Source organism: Geotrypetes seraphini, chromosome 2 (genome assembly GCF_902459505.1).
Source record: "Geotrypetes seraphini chromosome 2, aGeoSer1.1, whole genome shotgun sequence".
Lineage (NCBI taxonomy): Eukaryota > Metazoa > Chordata > Amphibia > Gymnophiona > Dermophiidae > Geotrypetes > Geotrypetes seraphini.
The window spans coordinates 435,548,263-435,572,988 of NC_047085.1; the positions used below are offsets into that span (position 1 = coordinate 435,548,263).

Here is a 24,726-nt window from a genome sequence, read left to right on the forward strand (position 1 = left end):
AGTCCCTGCTCAAAAGAGCTTACAATCTATTAATTCTTTATTCATTTTCAAAAATACATTAAGTGTTAAATATATTCATTCATATTAACAATAAATACATCACTTACAAACAATCATTGATATATTTAATAAATTCTTATCCCTTCCCCTTTCCCATCCCTCCCTCCCATATATTCCATTATCATATAAAACATATAATAATAAACTTCCCCCCCTTCCTATACCTTACAATCTAAACAGCCAAGACAGACAAATAGGATGTCATTGTTGCATATGTCCTGCCAAAGCAGTGTAGAAAAAAAGCATATATATATCTTGCATTTTCACATCAATGATGAGCTACAGAAAGGCACACCTGTGATTGATGTCCCTGCAGCGTAGCTATTCTGCACATGTCAGTCACCTTCTCCTACGACCGATCGGATGGGATTACGGCAGACCTCTGTGAAACTCATTTGCATGCAAAGTTGTTTGAACATCGCTCGCCATTTTCAAGTTGGACAATTTATTGGCACCACAGTGACTCACAAGATTTTAACAGTGATTTTAGAGCATCTGGGTCTTAATCCAGCGATTTTCCACTTTTTTGTTTGTTTGTTTGTTTCATTAGAAAAATATGGAATGAAAAAAGTGGAAAATTGCTGGACTACGTGTATAGCCCTGATGGAAACTGCCCCAGCTTTGTTAGTTGTGCTGAGAACTTTTCAGTGGCCCCCTCCTAAATGTCTGTGAAGCCTTCAAAAATTAGAAAATCTAGAAATCTGTAGGCTTTACTAATGCTGTATTTATCTATACTGTATATGTACTAGACTACTGCAGTTTAGTTGTGCAATTAATTCACTCAGCACAGGATGCTAATGCAGTACTTATGTGCAGGAGGGTTTCCATTTCTATATTTAGGACGGTTCTGACATAATAAGACCAGAAAACCAACACTAACATACAAGCAGAACCAGGAAAGAACAGTAAAACGTTAGGTTTCTTTCTTTGTTTCTAACCTGTGTATGTGTTTTACATGTACGAAACTTGGGGGGGGGGGGGAGGGGGCAGTTTACAAAAACCTGGTACACAGATCTGGAAGATACAGCAGTCAGAACAAACAGACCGTTCATCACTTTATCATCCTGCAAAAATATTGATTTAAAAATAGGACAACAACCTGTTCAAGTTTAGAAATGTCAAATATAACATGATATAAGAACTAGCGAAGCACTTGTAATCTTGATGGGTGGTGGATATAATATATATACTCCATCACCCATCGATAAGTACTAAATAAATTCGATCTAGATAAGTGTTATTTCATTACAAAGGATCACTTTATTAGTAGGAGTATGTAATATAGTACAAACTGCTAAGTGACCCAATTGGTAATTAAGAAGAAGAGTTTATCTCCGTATTTCTGGGATCTGTTTCTCGACTAAGGGGTAACATCTTTGGTAAATAAACATACAACTTGATAGAAACATCCTGTTTTGAGGGAAATGAACTGCACAGACCTACACATTGACTTCATACTGAAAAGGAACTGGAAACTGAACGCTCCGAGTCGAGAATGCCTGCCTCTTACACCCTGAAATTCTATATTGATCCTGAAATTCCATTTTCCAAAGGGCACTATGAAATCCCTTCCTTCCCGTGATGCCACTTTTCCCCCACCCTACATATCTCCACGGCTTTGATCGCTCCCAAGTCAGCATTGCACGGGCTCCTGTCAAGGATAAATGTAAAGTCACACGAGAAAGACAACAGGTTTCATAATGAAAATTAAAAATGGTTAATGTGAGCTGGACACAATTTGGTTAAACAAGTATTCTGAATTCCACGTTCTTGTTGTTTTGTTTCTTAATAGCTAATTCGGGGATGTAAGTTAAAAGGAAGATCAGGTGAGATGTTAAACCTAAAATATGGAAAGGTGATGCCAGGCTGCCTATGAGGGTCTGCTGAAAAGCTCTCAGGCCAACCAATATAGTTGGGGCAGTCTCCTTCGAGGACTATAACACAGTGATTTCCCACCCTTTTTTTTTTTTTCATTCCGTCGGAAAAATACGGAACGGAAAAAAGGTGGAAACTTGCTGGTGAATGTATAGCCCTCAATGGAGACTGCCCCAACTTTGTTGGTTGGGCTAACTTTTCAGTTGCCCCTCTATACCTTCTGACTGCCAATCTGCCTGAGACACCCTATGTTTGTTAGTCTTCCCGGCAAAAGATAGGGGTGATTTTCCATCCCTTCATCAAAAATCAAATTGAAACAAAACCCTAGAATTTGCCTTTCCTACAAAAGTGTTATTGATGTCCCATAGGAACAACTGTGGGAAGAGATTTGTTTTCTTGTTGACTAACCTAAAAATAAAGGTTAATTAACAGCCTGTCAGGGATTCATTTTTGGTGCACTAAATATATTTGTGACTAGCTGATGAAGGGAGTATAACTCTGGAAAGCTGATCACAAATGGATTGATTCAGTGCACTAAAAAAGAATTTCGCCGGCAACTTATTTGTTAACCTCGACGTGGAGAGGCCTAGCAAACCTTTGTCAGAAAAAAAAAAAAATAGTCATTGGTGGGGGGTTTCGCTGGAAATGTTGAATGAGGGTGCTAAGGAGAAACGCATCTTTCTTCCAATGTAGCTGACATGCCTTTTCAGTCTTTGTGATCAGATTTCAAATGCATGACGTGAAACTTCAGTCATGTGAGTTAAACAAAGGGCAAAGTGAACCTTAAACATATATGCGCTACTCTTTTCAATACTGGACGATCAGAATTTCTGATGAATCGGGGTTTATTCTTATGGCGACATCCCCAGGACTCCTGATTTTTTCGTAACTATGGAGCCCTGCGGGATGACACCTAAAATATGACAGTTTTAAGATTAGCATCTAGAATACTGCTGAGTTGCTAAGATGCTTCTATTTGGGAGCCAGGAAGCGCTTATCCACCTATGAGTAGAACTAATTGCAACAAAATTGCTTTATAAAACAAAGGGTGAACACATGATTGCCTATTTTCTAGAGCCATGCGATACCAGAATAATACACGCAGAACTGACTTGACCTGTGTTATTCAGCAACAATTTATATTTTTCCTCTCTAGTGTCTAGTACTGGGAACTTGAAAAAATTCCTAACTAATTATCAGCTGGCCCTTAAGAACAAGAAGAATTAGCCACTCTTCCCAACGAGGTTCTGGAGGGTCATCAGCTTTGCCATTCCAGGACTCGGATTTGGCTACCGCATTAGTACAGCCACCATTTACTACCCCCCACCCCCGATGGCACCAATGACCAGGTTAGCTCATAAAGCCATTCACATGCAACAATGGGGATTTTCTCAACAATTAACAAGAAACAACATAATAAAGCCATTTACAAAGACCTCGCTATTTACTATAAATTAGGCAGGCTTTTGGACACCAGGGGTAATTTCACACATTTTACAACTGCATTTTAAACACTAGCGTAAACAAGCGTGTTGCGCTTCCTTCTATTGACCTGTCTCCATGCACCTTCACCGATTTTTTCCTTTTCTTGGTATTGAACAGTTTAACATTTATTGAGTTATTCCCCCCTCCTCTCCAAATTGTTGGTTCTATACATCTCCAGCTTCTAGCTTATTTTCGTTTACTAGTTTTCTCAAAAACGTCATCCATCTGTTTAGTTTCCTATTATTTTAATTAAATATGAATCTACTGTACTTAGGACTGGGAGACGAAGAGAGACATTACTATCTCACAAAATGAAGAAAACATCGCTGCATAGTTCTGTGTAGGAGCTGGGATGCCCTCCCAAGGACAAAACAATATTTGATAGGCCTCTGTTTGCAAAAACGGACTCAAAGGAGAGCTGCAAGAAATCCTAGCTTCATTTTCAGACCATTCTCCCCCATTACATGCTATAAATAGGAGACCTGGGTTCTGATATGAATAAAGGTTTAGAAATCCTTGGTCTGAGCTGGAGAGCCATTTCCTCTAAAACTAATGACCTGCTTACCAATTCAGTAAGCAGAAGCCTAATAAAAGCATTCACTTTCAGTGAAGCAAGATGGCGGCAATTTCAAGTGCTTTATTCCCAATTCTTCTGGCGATCTGAAAGTAATTTTAGACGCTCGTAGTCACTAATATTTAGGGCTGCTAATGCGGGCTCACGATATCCCCGGTCAGAAAATTTATGATTTTCCAAGACCAGAACTAGTATTCTTCGGTCACACATATAGACCCCCCTAACCACAGTTTTGTGTTTGACTTAATTGCTTCTTCTTTTTTTTTTTTTTTCTTATCAGGACATTTAAGATATTAGCAATTTAGCCTCATCAATCTCTTTTCTTGACCCTGTAGGTGCCGGGAGCCGGATTCCCTCTCTTCTGTGTTTATTGACGCTGTAGGTTTGCTGTTTGTGGCAGTGCAAAGTCTGAAGTCCCCAGAAGGGAAGAAGCTAAGAGAAGTGGAGAGATGGGGCAGGAAAAGGGTTCTCAGCATCTGGAAAGGGACAGAGCGCCTTGTTTTTGAAACTGTCAGTTCCCTCAACCCCTATTGTGAGAGCTTCATGCAAAACATCTCGGGCCTTTTAAAGCTGAAGCTTGTGAGGCCGCCTCTGAATGAAAAGGAAAGAGACAGAGAGGCCTACACCAAGGCAAATAATTATATCCGAGCAGTGAAGAAACGCAAAGTACATGCAGGGCCTAAAACCTGCTAACCCTCACTGCCCATTTATCCCTCATCCCCTCCCCCAAACGATTATTTCTCTTGAGTTAAAGGAGATAGAAACATTAAGGCCTGCGTTTTCTCAAATGCTAGTAACAGCTACATAAGAGGAGAATTTTTGAGAATACAGAATGGTCCTACCTATGATTTAGCAAGGTAGAATTCTGTCTGCTTTTCTGTGTTATCATTATTTTAATCCGCCTTCCTCCTTATCTCTGCTATGTGTCTTTGGCTGAGGTTGAGTCTTGACATGCTTTGTTTTTGTTTTTTTATATTATATTGTTTATCTATTTGATATTAAAGTGATTACCTTTGCAATATCCTATAATTGTCATGCATATATTTTCCCATTAAACAAAATATTGGATTTGAGTACCGGTTTATTTTGGAATGGTCTCATGAAATATTACTAGCTTTTTAAATAAACTGTTTGACATGCACCTCACATACAGACTCAAATATAACATTATTATTAAGAATGTACAATGTTTAATTTATTGGAAGCCGTCTGAGAAAAAGAAGATAGATTATAGTTTAAAAAAAATTTCAGGGATAGAAAATCATGAATTTTGTGAACAGCAACTGGTGTACCAAGTAAGTAACTGGATGCAATATGTAAACCACTTTGGTTGTAATCACAGAAAGGCATATATCAAGTCCCATTCCCTTAATAATATATCTTTGTGTTTTCCTTTCTTTGAGCTACAAAATTCTGTTTTTCATAAACAACAATTCTGAGATTATCCCTCTATTATTAAGTAAGTAAGCAGTTTAAAAGTAAATTGTTGAAGAAGGTTGGAGCTTTTGAAACAGTAAACAAATATTGTCCCTCCCCTTTTCATTTTGATGGTATTCTTGTTTTTAATGGTCCAACACAAAACTGGAGCAATTTGACCAATTTTGCACCCTTGTCTATTTTGTAAAAGTACTGTACTTGGGATGTGGATTACATTTATAATAAAAGTGTGGCTCTTATTATACAAGAATGTATAAGATTTGGTTCTGGTCTGCTCTCAGATTTAAATAGCAACCATTACAATGGAATAACATAATTTATTTTTGGATCCAGACTGACCTTTTGTGTGAATAAATTATGTGTAAATGCTATTTCTCACAACAGTAGAAGGGATGCATTTAAGAATCTGGCTCATTCACATAATACATTTAACAGAATTCTTGGTCAGTGTGTAAACTGATGTCCCTCTATTTTGAGGGGGTTCTGCCTTAGTGTTGAAACACATGTGAAAGTCATGTTACTTATCTAGTAACCTAGAGCACTCATATTTGTGTATTAATTAAAACAACCCTTTAGGTGACAGCATAAAATACATGTGACTAGAAAATCTGTTGTCTTTCAGAAATCAAAAACACCGCTTCACAGAGGGCAGCTGAACTAGTGGCAGACCTGAACGCCATGTTTTTTTTATGTTTTAAATTCCATAAAATCCATTTGGTTTGCATGGTGCTTTTTTTTCTCTCCTCCAAAGTATTGCCAGAGTTTTTTTTGATCTCTGTAAATTACAACTCAATTATGGTTCAATGAAGAATTCTAATTGCAAGGATAGTTTCAGTTTTGTTTCCTTGTTTTGCAGACTCTGCTTTGGACTGTGTACTATTTTAAGTAGAGTTGGACAATTTTTAGCTTTTTAGGACCCTAAGCTACAGCTTTTCAGCTGTCTATCCAGAGGGGAGTAACAGACTATATAGCCCCACACCCTCTTCTAGAAAATCGCCAAACCTGTTTTGTTGGTAAATTAGATTAAATGGGTACAGGTTTTTGGACATAAGCCTGTAATTCCTGAAGTCCCTTTAAATATCCTGAAAATGTTTATCAGCACATTCTTAAGTGTGTATGACTTATAGTAAAACAAGCTATATCCATTCTCCTGTGTTTTATGGAAAGGAATGTTTACTAACCAGAATGAGACAAAATAGATTTGGAAACTACCCTTGGGGCATACAATGTGTAGAAGGACATACAGGAAAATGTGTACTGAAAAATGTTTCTTCATTGGCCAGATGTATTTCTCCTATCAATATATTTATATAAAAGGCTTCTGAACAATTCTAGGCAGAACAAAGGCATGTAGTAATCAGAAGTTAAATCAATCAGTGTATATACTTCAGATTCTGAAGTAAAGCTTAGTATCTCAACGGCCAATATTAAAATTAATTTTAAAACAGATAGTGCATCGTTATTTAAAAAAAAAAAACACAAACATGTTAGTGTGATTCACACAGTTAACATTTCATCGCTAGTTGTGTAATTTATGAGACATTGGCCAACAATTGATCGATGAACAATCCAAATCACTTAGCTTTAACTTGGTATAAATAAAAATGTTTTGAGACTGAATTACACCAGCAGTTGTTAGTCAGAATCACCTGGGGATCTGAAATATTAGCCATAACTACAACTTATTTTCTCCAAACAGAGGTGTTTTGGTACAGCTTTATTATGGTAATTTTCAAAAAAAAAAAAATCTCAAAGGAAATTTATTTAGGTAAAAACTCTTCCCCAATGGTCTTATCACAACTGAATGGAACACGTTAACCCTTTATATGCATTTTGTCAATTTTAACTCCATATAGTAAAGAAATTATTGATTTCAGATTTCAATTCATTAAACCTGGAATAAGTCTGAATGTACTAAATCAAAGATTGGGGAAAAAAACGTGTTTTAATTGAAAATAAAGCTAGAGCATGCTTTTCAACAGTGCAATTTTCCATAGTTTTGATTTACTGCTTCTAACATCACAACACAGAATGTCTTTCTGAGAAAGACTCCAGAAGTCTGAATGTTTCACTATTTCAGTTTTAAGTGCAAGTATCCATGATTGCTTCTGATTGTCACGTGCAGTAATAAATGTTCCTGCTACACATACATAGTGGGGGGGGGGGAGGGGGCGGAAATCAAGTATAGAAATTACAGAAAACAGCGAAGGATAAGATGACTTTAATGTCTGACGTCTTTCCTTCATGTGTGGATTTGTTTCCACTTTTGGCATCTAATTTTGCCTTGTCTTGTTGTATATGCTGCTTTCTTATTTCCTCCACACAATGTGAGGAATTGGAACTTAGGCTGTAGTAGTATGCATGCAAACGTAGTTGTTTTGCAAGTCTGGAAAGGGCATGCCTAGACCACATCTTAACTGTGGTACGAAGGGGCTGCTGAAAAGTTCTCAACCCAACCGACAAAGTTGGGGCAGTTTCCATCGAGGGCTTTACACTTAGTCCAGCGATTTTCCACCTTTTTTTTTGTTCCATATTTTTACGACAGAAGGAAAAAAAAAAAGTGGAAAATCGCTGGACTAAGTGTAAAGCCCTCGATGGAGACTGATCCAACTTTATTGGCTCATCTGAGAAATTTTCAGTGGCCCCTCGTACTAGTGAGTAATTATAACCTTATATTAAGACCTTTGGGTACAACAAAAGGCTTTTCAAATGTAAAAAACTTGACTGTGCGTGTAAAAAGACAGCATTTAACAAAAATACAGTTGTAGGTTTATTTTCTTGTTTTAGATGAGGCAGCGTTTTCAGTGATCTGGTTGTACCCAAATTCCCTACGTTATGCAAATCTTGAAAACGAATAAGTGCAATAACTCTTATAAAAAAAACAAACAAACAATCAAACAAACAAAACCAGCCTCACACCCAAAAACTGTATCCCCAGAAAAGTAGAGACATATAATCATGGTGAATCCTTATGTGCGACCATGTAACTTAAGAGACTTTAACTGAATTAACAGTTAGACTTCTATTTTCCAAATCTAGTGCATAAATTTAATGGCTCATTCTAATATACTTGTTATTCACACTTATTTGTAGGAGTTGAGTTGAGGTACCGGGTGCATCATTAGCATTTAAACAATAAAGTGTTCCAGCTCTCCAATTAAAAACAAAACCAAAACACGAGTTTTACTTGAGTCCTTAGCCTTAAGCAGTTTGTGGAATGTAACTAAAATCATTTCCATACTGTAAAGAAACATATTTATCCCATTTTGACTTCACACAGCACTGGAACAGAGCTCAGGACAGCAGTAATCCAGAAAAGGGGTGAGGTTTTATAACTATCCATAGAGTCCGACCAAGAAAGAAGATGGTGTGGCTCAAGCAAATAAGAATATCCCCCAAGATCTTATGAATGAAACTTCCTGAATTTGTGACTCGGTGGAAGAGGTATTGCAGAACCGCCCAGCTGCCATTTCCAAATCGGATGGGCCTTGTGAGGCAGTTGCGAATCCTTTGTAGTGTTCAAGGAATAAGCTGGAAACAAATCCCCGTCGTTGCCAATAACGAGCGACGGTGGACAGGGAAAATTGGCCATGAAATTGAATGGCCTTTTCACTGCCGCAGCTACGTTGCTGGCTACCCTTTTGCGCCGGTTGGTCACCGTGAAATCGTCCGGCGCTCCTTCGTGTGGCTCGGCTTTACCCGGAGGACGAGGGCTCCTGGCCGATTTCAGATTTGGCTTGACAGGGGGCGTCTGCAGGACAGGTCGTTTCCCCAGAACCAGGGTCCTGTAGTTTTTTCTTACCCTAGCACCAAATTTATACTCCCCATCCTCCGGTTTTGGAGTGCTTAAAGTGCACGGTAGGAGCCGAGATTGAGTCGGCCCGTTCAAGCAAGGGGGCTCTTTGTCAGTGCATGCTGAGCCCTCCTCGACAGGCCCGTCAGCCCAGAGCTCGTCCTTGGCCACATTGCACTCGTACTTTAGCTTATTCGTCGGGACTTCAGGCTCGTATTCCTCACTCGCACTCGTGTCCTCAATTTTAATCTTGATGCTCTGCACGAGCGGCAGAGCCGGGCATTGATTCTCAGCTGCAGCCTCGGAGAAACCCGGAGAGAATTTCGCACAGGGGGGATTGGGGAACCCGTTTTCGGATTTTTTTTCCGATGAAGAATCGGTACTTAAGAGACCAGAAGCCGCTGCATTGTCTTCTGCACAGTATGTAATGGTTGCTTGAAGGCATTTCCCTGCCTCTCCCAGTAGTCTTTGTTGTGAAAATGCGTTGTTTTTCTTTGGGCTGGACGAAGAGGCCCCCTGTGAAACACACTTAGTTGTCAAGTCAGTTCTCTTTGCATTATTTGAAAATTCAAAGTGGGGGAATGCAATCTCGTTTCTTATCTCAGCAAAGCAACTTCCAGGGCTGGGGGAGCAGCAGAGAGTGAGGGGTTCGGCTGCCCAGGTTTGGTTGCTCCTGCCCTCTGGAAACTCGCACTTGATCTCACAGAGAGCGCTCGGGTCCTCCTCCAGCCTCCTGGCTTCTACACTCGGGGATTTGGCGGGGAAGTGGTACAAAAAGTTCGCCTGGGCCATCAGAGGGGCTTTGCCGGCAGGGCTGGAGAAACTAGTCCTGCGGAAGCGAATGCTCTCCACCGAGGCTTGGCTCGAGCCCGAGCCCGAGCTGGAGGAGTCCGAGGAGCTCTCTTCCTCCGAGCTCAGCTCGCTGGAGTCCGAGAGGCTGCCTTCCTCCTCCTCCTCCTCTTCCTCCTCCTCTTCGTCCGACGACGCCGAGTTGCTGCTGCTGGACAGGCTGGAGCCGACATCCGAATCGTTGCCGACATGATCCGAAAAGGAGCTGGAGTCCGAGTCGCTGCTGCAGTTTTCTTGCAAAGTTCCCCGGGGTTGGGGGCAAAATCCGTCCGCGAGGTGAAATCGCTCCAGGCAAGTGGCGGCGGCGGCTCCTCCTTTGCACTTCGAGGGCTTGGGGACGAGCAGAAGCCGCCTGGCGCCCTCGCACGATCTTTTCCTTTTGCATCTGGAAGTCAGACCCGCTGGGCCGGCTGACTTCGCCTGAGCAATGGCGGCTTGGTAGTAGCAAGGGGGGCTTTTCTTGCAGAAGAAGCTGCGGAAAGAGCGAGGATCCGAGTGAAATGCTACATAATTGCTGGCGATCTGCACCGTTTCATAGTTTGCGGGGCTTTTGCAAGGCGACCGAGCTCTTTCCGCGCAGCTGGGCCCCGCGTATTTGCACAAAAAATGAGGTAGATTAGACGCCGGTCGCCAGCCGGCTTCCGAGGGCCGGGAAGCTTTCCTGTCGATTGGCAAAGGCTGGGCAGCTTCATTCAAACCGAGCCAAAGTTTATTCTCCTTCCAAAAGCGGGAGTAGGGGTCGGCGGAGGGGTACTCCTCTTTCAGCTCTGTTGCTGGCAAGCCCCGACTGATTTTCCTCCGCTTGCTTTTGAGCACTCGCTCCGTTTTGCAGGACGTGTAAAGCGCTTGGACGTCTTCTCGGGAAATGAGCGTGCACTTGGCCGCGTGGAAAGCGATGGAGTTGATGGCTTTCAGTTGTCTCAGCTCCTCCAGGTCGCAGTGGTGCTTTTTCACTTGTAAGTGATCCATGCGTTTGTGGACTGTAGTCCTCGGGATATTTTTCAGGAGATCGGTAAAGACCTGCGAAAGTGCAAACATTTGCTTTCCTTTAATAATGAGGTACCCGAGCTTTACACCGTCCACCTCTTCAAAACCCGACTCCATCTCTCCCTTTCGCGTATTAAATTATTCCCATTTGCAGCGAACAACCATAACAATATATATATATAAATATATATATATCCTCCAGATGCTGTATGTCTCAAGGCATCCTGCTAATAAAATAACAAAAGACTGTTTAATGCAGTGCCAAATTTCAGGCAGGAGAAAAAAAATAAAGCTTTAATATATATAGATATATATATATGTGTGTGTTTGTGTGTGTATATCTAGATATATTAAAGAATAGTATATAAATCAGAAGAAATCCAGTTTGCAAGCGTGTTCCTACAAGTTGCTGCGGAATATCAGTACCTGTGCTGTTTATTTCTCTGATTCTCCATTTGTGCACTAGAATAGAGGAATGTGAGGGAGAAAGAAAAGGAAAAATCAGCTGCTATTCCCGCCGCTGCTTTAGCTACAAATAAAATGACAGAGTGAAGTGAGCTCGTCCGGAGACACCTTCATCAATTAATTCTCCTAAAGCCAGCGCTGATTGGACACTCCTGACAGGTGATGCAATAAAAATTGATATTCCACCCCCTTGCCCCCCCCCTACAAAAAAAAATCTCCCGCTAATTAGCATACCCTTATACTGCCACCTCCCCTCCTCACCCAAAGTAAATAATGCAGTTAATATATAAATCTTTCTATTAAAGTCTCGGAGCTAAAATCCACTCAGATCTCAGACTTCATATTTAGGCAGAGAAGAGGCAAATTTCTGTGCTTTCTTCTATTGAAATAAGCCGACATGGGGGCATGTTAATGCTGAGCTCTAGAGAGATTGAACGGTCATGTGTATATATATATATTTTTTTTTCTACAAACACAAATAAACATTTTTATATAGAGATGATTCTAAACTCTTTGACACTAATGGAAAATAGAAAGACTGCCAGAGGTCTTGTGCTATCCGAAGTGTAAGCATTTTATAGAAGCAGGATAGACTTACAGTTTTTCCATTTCCTTTGGACTTTTTTTTTCTCTTTCTCTCTCTCTCTCTTCCAATAAATTATCTCATTTTAGATTCAATGGTCCTATTTCGCTTTTCTCTGGGTTCCTCAAACATCAGAATTCGATCGTAAACACCCCAATTCGGTCAGATTTCTCTACTCTACCGTGGGCTGCTTTGATTACCAGTCCCAGCGCAGAGCAGAGCAGAGACCGAGCCGTGAACACATATTTTTTTTTGAAATCGAAGCGTGCTTCGTGAAAAGCTGCTCTCTCCTTTGGACCCCCACATATAGTCCATCGCATCAGACGTCAGGATCTCGGTGTGCTGATTGCTTCCAGCAGAGAAAGGAAAGTCACAGGATCCGAGCTGCTTCTAGAGGCTTTATGTAGAATATGCGTTGGTCTATAAAGTCAAATATTGCAGTAAGCATTACAGGTTCATCATAGATCGTTTGTAGTCTTTGTAGATTTCGTTCTTAGTTAAACTTCTTTCTTCTAGGCGTCACAATAAAGGGAATATCTTTTTTGATTTACATTAAAATGTGAGTTTCATATAGAGTAACGCCCCTCCCCCGTTCTATCACCACCACGCATATAAAACTTGAAAAAAAAAATACGAAACGTCTCATTTGGTGCATTAAAATGGTATTCTGCCTTTTGGTTAGGAACATGTTCTACTAAAAAAATATATATAATTGTCACCTTTCGTCTGCTAGGAAATAAAAAGTACGTACAAAAATTACACCCAAAATGTAAATCCAATTTCTATTATCTCTTAAATGAATGAACATAACTTAATTTCAGTTTGAAGTTTCAAGGTTTATGTGTTTACAGAATTTTCAAGTATCATCATCCTATGTTAGGCATGTTGATTTGCTCTCCCCTCCCCCCCCCCCAGGAAAACAGGCTGTACAAAGAAGTACATGACATATATCACTCTACTGTGACTTTTGCAGATATATAAAATAACAAAAATGCATTATGGTTCTGAACATTTGTTTCCAGAGCCTACAATTTAGAAGGCTAACATTTTCCAAGTCACCTCTAAAGAATATTCCACTCTGCAGATGTAAATTGACTTTCTTAACCTGTGACTAAGCATTCTTGCTTTGTTGTTTTGTCTTTTATAAACAACTATGCAATCAGAACTGTTTGTGGTATATAAGAATAAAGTTGTTGTTGTTGTTATTATTATTATTACTACACATTTCCGTCTTTCATTTCCATAAATTAATATATGAGTTATGCTGGAGTGAAAAATCAGTTTCCAAACTAAGCAGATGTTTATGCCAACTATTCTGCACTATCCTATACAGCTATTTATTTATAATGTCTCCTTGCATACTGTTATAGCTGTTTCCCCCTGACAGGATTAATATTGGAATGAAACAATAATGAATCCATCAAATTCATAAGAACTTTTCAATAGGACATTTAATCCTGTCTCTTGTAACAAAATCTATTATACCAGATAAGTTTGTTCTCCAATTTATGGCGTTTAGATTTCAGAATTGGGTTCATCCTTTTCCACTATACATTACCCTGATGATTTTTCTAAATATATCATTATATGAAAAGAATAGCACACATATTTTTAAATCAGTACAGGCCAAAAGATGACAAAATACATGTTGTTATGTAATGGTGTGTGTGCCGGTGTTTATATACAAATATACATATAGATATATATGTGTGTGTGTGCGCGCACACACACTGCTTTTCTCCTCCATCAACCAGTGCATTCTTTTGTTCTTCCAATCTGCCCATCATTTGGGGGTATTCTTTGACACGCAGATCTGTCTTGCCCATCAGCACACGTCCTGTATCCTGAGTCTTTTGCAGCACATTGGGGGTCGAGCCCGATTTAAGAAAAGAGACTGGCTGGGGCCCTGCACATACACATACACATGAAAGGCAGGGACTTAAAGATGGCTTTGCATACACACAGGGGATTTCGATCAATAGCTACCAACATTTATGGCACAGATTATTAATGTGAATGCTGGCCAAAGGTATCAGAAAGAACACTGAAGGTGCTCGTTATCAATAGTGGTGAAAGCTATGCAATAATTTGCTTATTTTGTGTGTGCTGTGTGCAAATACTGATGTAGAAAGTGTTATCTTCCAACAGCAAATCAGTTCCTTTGGTAAATACATTGACCGTGTCAACGTTGCTTATAATCAAAGATGGATAGTTGGTGTAGAAGATGTAAGATTCATACATTTCCTTTCTAATAACATCTCTATTGGCATCTCTGGTATTTTCTGAATCAAAAGAAATGTGGATTTAAAAAAGTACATCACCTATATCAAAAATTGTGTTCCTTTTCACCTGGAGTGGAATGGCAAGTTGCCTCCTGCCATAGACAGAAAAGTAGTTCAGTTGTGAAAACAAAGCAGAGGGACAAAAGGATAAGAAGGAACTTGTTAAAACTAGAACTAATATACACTGACTTTACTAAGGTGCCATGGTACTTATTTAACCACCTCTTAACTTTTAGTCTAGGGGGGAAAAAAATCTGTACTTTAAAGAAAAATCTGGAATGTTTGCTGGATAAAAATAGACCATAAAATTATTTTCCCTATTGTTTTGATTTATCTTTAATATTAATGTGCATGTCTGATTTAGTTTGATTATTTTTGTTAAGATATTAAGCACAAAATGTTTACCTGGGAAATGCAGCAACAATTTACTTATAGAGAAAATCCTTTAAAAAATCTGCATGAAAAAAATGTAAGGAGGTATGTTTATTTTCACACTGCAATTGCTACATAATTAAAGTGCTATGGAACAGGGAAAAAAAGATTTGCACTGAGATGCCCTGTATAGTGAATAATTTTGAATGGGGAATAATATTTTCCCCATACAAATTCCTTTCAAGTGGACACAGAGAAAACAAGAGGACACCACAAATTCCAGTGCTATAAAAGTAATAGTTTCAGAGAATGAAAAATATTCTTTCTGCTCCTAACCTAAATACTTATGTCATAGATTACAATATACCCCCAAATAATATAATTCATTTGCATCAGAGCAAAAAGAAAGTTTAAACTTATTTTTTGTGACAGGCCAAAAAAAAAAGTTTCTTGCACAATATCAGCTTTGTAAGTTGCTTCTTTGTAAATAAATCCACTATTAGCTTTCAGTTACCTATTTTAGTTTAACTGTTGCTTTATAAACTTAATTTACTAGTTGAGGAATCAGAACAATTCAAGCATCTACACCAAAAAAATAAAATATCTTTGAATTCCTGGTTGTTTCGAAATACAGTTTTTATCTGGAGTTTGTGGACACATATTACATGCCATGTTGTCTACTGACCCATAATCAAAATGCAATGACCTTCTACCCTTTTTTTGCCCCTTGACCCATCTTGAATTCAATGCAGCCTTTCTAAATTTGCAAATCCTTGGACGTAAAAGGGATTTGGTGAGTCTTTGTTCTGAAAGGGCCCTAAAAGTGTGCATTTTTTAAACAGACAATGGTGCACCAACAAAACAAAACAAAAAAAATGCTGGTGAATAAGACTTTTTTTCTCCACACAGGTACTGATATAGAGATCCATATTCAATACTTCAGTAAAGATTATTTTGTAAACTATGAGACAACTAGAAATATACATCAGAAGGTTAGAGATTATATTAATTTAGCAATGTGGTAGAAAACATCTTCATGACGTTATAGTGTCCAGGCCACAATTTTCCGGCTTTTCACATCTCCAAAGACTGCGGGGATTCTGAAGACCAGGGGAGAAGGCGAGTAAGAAGAGACAGAAAGGAAAGGGGGAGGGGAACGAGTGAGAGATTTCATCTGAAGCCACAGGCACATTCCCTTATCTCTAATGCTATCAGGCAGTTTAAAAGATGCAGTAATTATGGTGGAGATAAACAATGCCTTTCATGTGTGCTGAATAAATGCTAAACACTAAAGAATGCTTAAATTGAAGAATCTTTTAATTCGAATGAAATTATGTAATAGAAAGCTACTTTTTCCTTCTCCATCCTTCTATAGTTCTGTCTTATTGCAACATTTTTTGTGACCAAAAGAGACTAAACAAATGATATGTAAAATAAGTAAGACAGGGAAAACATCTACAGGAACTCACAAAATTTCCTCTATGATTATTTTTTAAATAATCAGTAAAAGCAATCAGAGGTAAATTGTACTATAGTGCCAAATCCCAGGCCAATTTAGTCTGATTAGAGCAGTGTAGGAAAGAGGGCCTCTGCTCAGGAGAACAGATGTAGCTGGGTGCTCCCCATCTCACCCCATCTTCACCTTCAGTTGGGATTGTGAGCAGAACAGAACCCAGAAGACCCGGAATCCCCCCCCCCCAGTTCTTCCAACCCTCCCAATCAGTAACTGGCAGTGAGTACTGCACTGCATTGTAACTTGGATATATTATTAGCCATATCAAATAAACATTTTAAAAAGTAAGTGGAATCTTTAAAATTATTAATTGTACCAACAAATCATATCAACCACAATAAAACAGGTCCGGGTTACTGAACATTGTACAATAAATGTTAGTTGGACCTCAAATCACAAAAATAGTTTTCTGAATTGTTACATTTTAAGTTATAAACCAGAAGACAGAACACAACAAATATGAAACATGTTATTTAGACTTGAATATTAAAAAGAATAAACATTACTGTAAATGTTCATAGCACAGCTCTCCTACCCCTATTTAACTATATGCTTTTCCTTGTCATGACAAAAATTGCAAATATTGCATAGAGGCTAATTTGGGTGGGAAAAAAAAACAACTATGTACAAAAAATGCGGATTTGCTATTTATTTCAGAAATTCCCCAAACCAGATATTATATAATGCATTTAACAAAATGGACTAGTCCCATCCAGTACAAAATGGTGATTAAAAAAGCCTCATGTATTTACTAGTAGTTTGCTAAACAGTTGCAGGCCCCTTTCCTTTTGAAAGTTCAGACCTCCAATGCACTCGATTCTACTGGCAGAATTAGGATGGACCTGGAGGGTCCTAAACGTGACCGATTCACAAGGCGGGGGGCTCAAGCCTGCAACAACGTGCTCGGCAATTTAATCCCAAACTAATAAAAGGACAGATTGCAAAAAAAAAAAAAAAAAAAAAAAAAAAAAAAAACAACCAAAAACCCAAATGGAATACAAGACTTCCCCACATTTCTAGGTACTTCTAGGCTGGATCGTGCACTTAATCGTTGATGGATGCGTCTGTTTTTTGGAGCAAAAAGAGGAGAAGGTAAGAGTTTGTCCTTATATCCGGTTGTTTGTGGAGAAACAATGAAAGAACAAAGGAGATCCTTTCTTCCATTCGAATCTATTTTTAAATTTTCCCAGCGCTTAAAACGTGTGTCGAAAAAGAAACCGAAAGAAAGAAAAAAAAAAAAATAAGAAGAAAGAAAATGAGTTCAGCTTCAGGATTAGTTAGACCGATGTGATAATAGAATAGTTTAAAGGAAAGGGGGAAGAAAGTTGCCGCGTAATTTAAAGAAAGACTTGTTTGCTTTCACAGATCATTCACAACGCCACAGCGGCCAACAATCTTTATAAGTGCATAGAGAAAGCCCTCTAAATATTTATGTACGACATCGATTAAAGTTTACGGTCATTTACTATCTGCTAATATAGTTTAGACGATGGCAGCAATCTACATGCCAAAAACGTGTCTTGTTCATTTATGTATAAAAGACATTCTAGGATACTGTAAAACTATTGCACTTTCTACTACATAATCATGTTATACTATTTTCAATATACTCAGTTCTTCTAAAGAAAAAAAAAATACAATGTCCAGCAATTTTGTTAAACCGAAATATATTTGGTGGTAGGCTGAGACTTGCCAGCAGGTAGAAAATATTACCGGTGCTTTTAGAACACAAGGCTGTATACAAAATAATAATAATTAAAAAAAAGCGCAAGAAGGGACAAGACCGAAAATAAAAGACTGTAAATGAACTGAGGGAGCCCTGACAAAACTTAAAAATAAAGAAATATCAGTATACTGTACTACCTACCCTCTTTAACACTACTAACACATGTTTGTGTTTATATCCTTGTATGCAGTACTGACAGAAAAAAAAAGGAAAAACAGAGAAGGGGAGAATCATTTTAGAAATCAGCAATTAGATGCACTTTTGTCTCAAAAAAAAAAGAAAAGGTGGAGATACACTCTGAAAGAAAAAAAGAAAGAAAGAAAGAAGGTGGAGAAGCAACCGAGCAGCCCCTGCGAAGCTTCCCCCTCCCCCCGTCTCTCGCCCTTTTTTCCCTCTCTCTCTCACTCACTCTCTGTGATAATGGACTGGGGAAATGTTGCTACTTTTCATTCACGTGGGCAGCGCGCTGGGCTCGCTCGGCTGACCTTTCACCTTTTTCTCCGGCTTTCTGTTTGCTGCTCGGCCCCTTTACCCACAATGCTCCGCGCCAGGCGCGCTCGTGCCGAGCTCGAGCCTCCCTTAATCCGAGCTGGGTCTGAGGCTGCAGCTCCCCTCCCCCCCCTCCCCGCTCAGTGGCGCTCGGGAAACACCCTGCGAATGTTTGGCAAAAAAAAAAAAAAAAAAAAGCGAGGCTGAAGGGTCTTGCAGGCCCCTGCCCGAAGCCTCTGTGTGCAGCCGCCAGAGGCTCCTAGTCTGAACCAAAACACGCATGCACGGGGGTTGCTCACATCGTATCTTAAAAAAAAAAAAAAAAATCAACAAAACAACCCAAACAAAACAAAATCTCGCAGAAATGCCTGTTGAATATTTGGCAAGTTATTTTCCAGAAGGGAAAGAATCTCGTTTGAAGTTGATAAAGAAGGCATATGTGAGGTGGAATTTATTTGACTTAAATCAAATCAAAGTTCCTAGCGAGCAAACAGAAATGTGCTTTTTTTTTTCCGCTAAATATAATGATATTTGTGTTTTTGTACATTTTGTTGCTCTGTGGTCTGAGCGTACCATATCTAACGTCGACGGACAAGTAAACAGATACTTTAAGAACAAAAAAACCCCCAAAACACCCCACACCAAACCTCGAAGACAGTGAAAATAGAGTTGGATTGATAAAAGGGGGGGGGGGAAGCTATCCTTGGCCATCCTGATCTCTTTTCTACACAACCACCAAAGAAAATGGTGGCGGGGCAACAGAGAAGCCACCTTTTCAAAACGATTGTGGGTGCTGAGCTAGGCAAAAAATGCCCCTTCTAAAGAGTTCCAGTCTGTGATATTTTGGACGCCCACGCCTAGAAGGAGCAAATTAATTCCCATGCAAATAAGTACAAAGACCTTTCCCCAGACCCACAAAAAGCCGAAGCCGCATTCAGCCAGTGTGTGCGCCAGAGGAGGTTCAATCGTTTCGTTATGCAACTTCTTCTGAGGTTACGTAGCTCGAAGAAGTTTTTTAAAAACCTTAAAGCTGGTTTAGGTCTGGCCAGGGAAGAAGTAGGGGGTGGGGGGCAGGGAGGAGGCAACGGAACAAGCTTGTTCTCGTTTTCTTCGGGGCGCTGCCATTGTTTTCGTCTGTTGGCGCTGCTTTTTTTTTTTTTTTTTTTTACTTTGCACCAGCCGCTCTTTAAAGGGACTCCTCTTCACATTGTCACCTCATTGACACCCCTCCCCCCATATTTGGGTTTTCTGTACAGGACAGCGAGGATAAGCAGAACCGACCCTGCCTCATGAACTGCCTTACATGTGGTGCAGTATTTTTAAGGGTAAACAGCCATTATTGAATTAAATATGTAGCAACAGATGCGGATGGCTGTAGTAGCCGGTGAAACATTCTTGAGCATGTGAGAATAATGGAGGAAGGGAAACCCGTTGCAAAGCTCTGTGTTTGAATTGGCATGCTTTAAACATTAACCTGAAGTGAGCAGATTATTCATTCTTTTGTTTCATCCGAAAATAGAACAAAGGGAGTTAATGGTTTTAATTATTTGCTCAAGGGTTAACTTCGTTGATGGACAAAACCATATTGCATATGGTCTCAATTGTCCTTGCTCTGTAAGGAAAGACATTTCTCCATTTTTTCTTTATTGATTTGGAAGAATAGTAAAAAAAAAAAAAAAAAAGGTTTGAGGGTTGATAATTCTTTGAAACATTAAAAAAATGTTTGCTTTAGGCCTGAAAACACTAGGAAAAGGGTTAATAAGTAAATGGAGTATAATAAGATGGATTTATAAGGCTCAATTAAGTAAAACATGTCTTATACATTTACTGACAAATTTGTACCATTTGGATGGATGTTTGTAATCAAAATTAGTGAAAAAGTATGACAGTATAATGAATTTTACACTACAACATTGATTTCTAAAATGTATGTGTGTTAAAAAAATCTTCCAAATTATTTTTTTTACCTCATAACTTCTAGTAAACAGTCACTCACTCCTGTAAGTATTTAGAATATGATCATGTGGGGAATGAAGGCAATATCCTTAAAAATGTTAAAGTTTAACTACTATCACTTTATAAATGAAAAAATAACACCTCTATTAATCATTAAATAACAATGCCAAAACCAGAAGCATCTATTTACATCTTATTTGCACAATATAAATGAAAAATAGCACATTAGTTAATTTAATCAGTTTATAGTTTCTGCTCAGCACTGCACCCAGAAGAGATTCTTCACCCAAGGCAGACTTTTCCAAAGGAAACATGCACTGATGTACCTAAGTTACAAGCTGATGATTAACTATATCCTCAGTTCGTAAAAAAATATTTCCCATTCCCCATCATAAACAGTAAAACAAAGTACATTTCAAATTAGATAATAAAAAAAAAGACAATCTCAAAAGAAATAAAGTGGGCCACACTCCAGATTTGAAGAAACCTGTTAGTTCAGAAAAAGTGATCACAGTATTATTTGTCTTCCTCACCAAGAATAAGTTCCAGAGATGGGGGTCCCTGGGCTCAAGTGTAGACATTCATACTGCCTGATTACTAATTTAAAAATGATATAAAACAAAATCCCAACCTAAATGTATATTTTTGGATTTCACTGCGAGAGACATGTAGTATTATGCATTACAGAGCTTTATTTGAATTCCTCTGTCGCTCTTCCCCTTTTAGAAACACAAAACAATTAATTAGCATATTCTTGGGCGTTGTTTTATGATTTGGAAGGGTTAGCCCCTTGTTAAGAATATACATTAAAATGTCAGTTTACTTTGTCTAAATGGCCCCTGGTAGACCAGTTCAATATGGTTCACACAGCACAAGGGTGTATAATTTGCTGTAACTTGCACAGTGGTCATCAGACTTGATTTCTCTTTCACATCCCCTTATTCTTTAAAGTGAAAAGGTTTTAAGTTAACTAAACCATTAAGTTAACCCTTTTCCTTCAGACATACACATCATGTCATTTCAGGTCTTTAAATAAATATGTAGGTTCTTGCAGCTTCAAAACCTTACAATATTGGTACACACAACTGTAAAATACATAAAGTAATGCTGTTGTATACATACATCTCCCTCACCCCCAAGAAAAAAACATCCTACATGCTCACCTAAAAACCTCTACAAAGATATAGGTATATATAGTGAATGCACCATTTGATTAGAAGAGGATCCCTGGGCCCATGACTGTTGACAAAATTCACACTTCATCAATGCATCACATTATACAATTTTCAGTCTCCTCTTTCAGGAATAAATAAAATCTGCATTTAATTGGGCTAAGTATATTTATCAACCCATTGTTCCTTGAATTGTATGATACCATTTGCAGTCCGTAGGACTTATAGCCTCTAAATTCCTAATAAAACTTTAAGCTTTCAATACAATGTTATTTTATATAGTATTTCATACAATTTTATCTGACCATATGCTACTATCCTAGAATTCACGGTAGAATTATGTGTATCTGCTCTTTCATTTAAAGTATAGGCATTTCATTTTGTTAGGGAAAATGTTTTTCAGAATGATCACAGCTTGAAAAGTTCTTCCACTTGCATGTTCAAACAAACCAGATTCCCCTTTTTAGATGTCTTGCTGTGTGCCTAGAAGATATGTTAAAATGCAAGCCTCCTATCAGCTAACTGTGGTTGTAGAAAAGAGGTTGTAAAAAAGGGGAAAAGCTTGTTTATCAAAATACAGTAAATTCAAAGTTGGTAAAGTCTATTTATCTTCTAAAGAAGCTAAGAGAAAGCAGCATTTTCCTAAATGCTTTGTTTTGTAGTTATTCACCCTTTCTGCTCACAGCACACTTAAAACATAATTATCTTTTGCATTGTACCAGGGGGTGCTGAAAAGTTCTCAGCCCCACCAAGAAGAGAATGACATTGATATGGTTCAATCAATGATCTGAAACAATGTCAAAACAGAGAATTTTGTTTCTCCAAATTGGCACTTAATGAAATAAGATAACACTCTTTTCAGCTACAGTGGTAAAATAACAGTCAGAATTTAGGAAGCTTTTTGGTTGGGCTGAGAACTTTTCAGCACCCTCTTCTATGAGAGCTTTAAAATCCAACACTTAAAAAAAAAAAATTTAAAGGCAGATTAATTTATTAAGAAAATTATACGTAAAAAAATGCCACAGGATTGTTTTTAGCAGTGCCTTGTTTCAAGGAAACAGCATTTCCTTGTGTCTCCATTGTCTAACAGAGTAAAACACAACTTTCAAGACTGATGCAGTGTGTAAGAAAACATCCCAAGTTAATAAGCTACCTTTCATCTATTAATGCTTATTCATTGCAGACTGTAAAAGGGGCCTTAGAACAGTGCACAATTTAATAAAAATCAGATTATAGCGAAGGTAAATCAAAGCAAATTTTTGTTTAGAAATAAATGTAATTTAATTAGTTTTGATAAACACTTTTAGAAAATAACCTGTGCCTTTAAGCTAAATACCCTATTTAGTGGCCATCAGCAGATGTAAGATAGATGACAGATCTTACCAAGATTCTTGTATAATTTCTACATTATAACCCAAAATCAATCTGAAACGTGAAAGTCTCAAATGTTAAAATACAAGCAGTATGCAAAATATGTGCAAAAAGGGACTGAAGAATACAATAATCAATAGCAGAAGCGTGAAACATGTTGTACATTCACTAAGTGAAGATTTAATATACAACCATGAACTGTTTTTTTTTCTTTTAAATATGGATTCCATGGATACGCTACATGTCTCATAATTGAGCATAGCTAGAAATAATTTGTTGGATCAAAGCCAATATCCATTTAAAACATCCTATTTGCAAGGTTAAAACAAAAGAGTTAAGGTATCACATTCTGGTTCACCAGGATGTTGCACATTCTTTCAGCCATGATCAAAATCCATTTTGATTGAAGCTGTTGGTAAAAGTGGTTTTAATGGATACAAACAGATGGTATAACACATCTGATTTATTACAACAAAATGCAAAGGGATCTATTGCATTACATACTATTACAGTCAGCAATCTATTTTACAAATATTTTGCAGGTGTATGTGCTCAAATTTTTAAAGACAATATTACATACTTTATATAAAATACATGTGGATCTTAAATAACTACAAAAAAAGGTGTTTCAGGGATAGAAAATGTGAATTGTTAAATACAGAGTTATCCAGACAATTCTGGTGTTTTGTTGTGAATTTGTTGTTTTAGCTTTATATCTAATTTGATTTAGTTTAATGCTTTAAATATGAAGAGCCGCTGAAAAGTTATCAGCCCAAACCACAAAGTTGAGGCAATCTGCATCAAGGGCTACACACTTAGTCCAGTGATTTTCTACTGTTTTTGCTTCATATTTTTCTGACAGAAGGAAAAAAATGGAAAATCACTGGACTAAGTGTATAGCCCTCAATGGAGGCCCTCAATGGAGACTGCCCCAGCTTTGTTGGTTGGGTATATATAGAACATTTTCTTTATCTCAGTTAAGAGATGAGAGTTAAGATAAATACATTGCTTGGATGGTAAGGGTATGGATTTGTAACCAGGTCTAATTTATACATCTTCTATTCTAGTTCAAGAGACAATATAAGAATAGCAATGTTTTCCAGACATATCACATGATCTACACTTTTTGGCAGATGACAAAACATAATCAAATATATAAAGTTGTCTAAAATATCACATAAATAAAACATAAAAATAATAGTCATACACTTTGCCACATAGTGGGATTTTTTATGAGAAAACCATTCTCCAGTTGGGGCAAACTCACTATCTCTATCTATTGAACTGGGTCTGGCACTATAGATTATATATTTGGTAAATTATATATTTCATAAATTCTTCTAATTCTAATTGGTAAATTCATCTAATTTTGTGTTCAAGGCTAAATATATTGGGCAATGTTTTTATAAAAATGTTCCCAATTGATACAAAATGTGAAGAACAGATATTAAGAAAAAGGGCTCAAATAACAGAACAGTCACAAAATAGTTTATTGTTGGACAGTATTTTCATGAAATTGTTTTTCTAATTATACATACAAAGACAATGAGAATATAGTTAGTACTACATAAATAAGCTGATTAATATATCATTTTGCTTAATATAGCTACAATATAGAAATACAAATACTTTAAAAACCAGGAAACTCTTCTTTTGAATCATCTTAATTTAGTGCAGTAAATCTAAACTGATTATTCATTAACGCTTTTACAAAGCTGTGGTAGAGGTTTCTACTAA

The 24,726-nt window shown here is 37.9% G+C and overlaps 1 protein-coding gene across 2 annotated transcripts; it reads right to left on the reverse strand.

Moving 5' to 3' along the window:
- Positions 1–7,357: 7,357 nt before the first annotated feature.
- Positions 7,358–11,589, reverse strand: SKIDA1 (SKI/DACH domain containing 1). 2 transcript variants are annotated; one of them, XM_033931324.1, is made up of 2 exons: positions 11,487–11,589; positions 7,358–11,093 (listed from the first exon to the last, which is right to left on the reverse strand). In XM_033931324.1, exon 2 carries the CDS (start codon positions 11,040–11,042, stop codon positions 8,835–8,837), a length of 2,208 nt encoding a protein of 735 aa, XP_033787215.1. In that variant the 5' UTR covers positions 11,043–11,093; positions 11,487–11,589; the 3' UTR covers positions 7,358–8,834. The 2 variants fall into 2 exon arrangements, with proteins under 2 accessions (XP_033787215.1, XP_033787214.1); XM_033931323.1 differs by lacking the exon at positions 11,487–11,589 and having other exon boundaries at positions 7,358–11,198.
- Between the last annotated feature and the right edge of the window lie 13,137 nt (positions 11,590–24,726).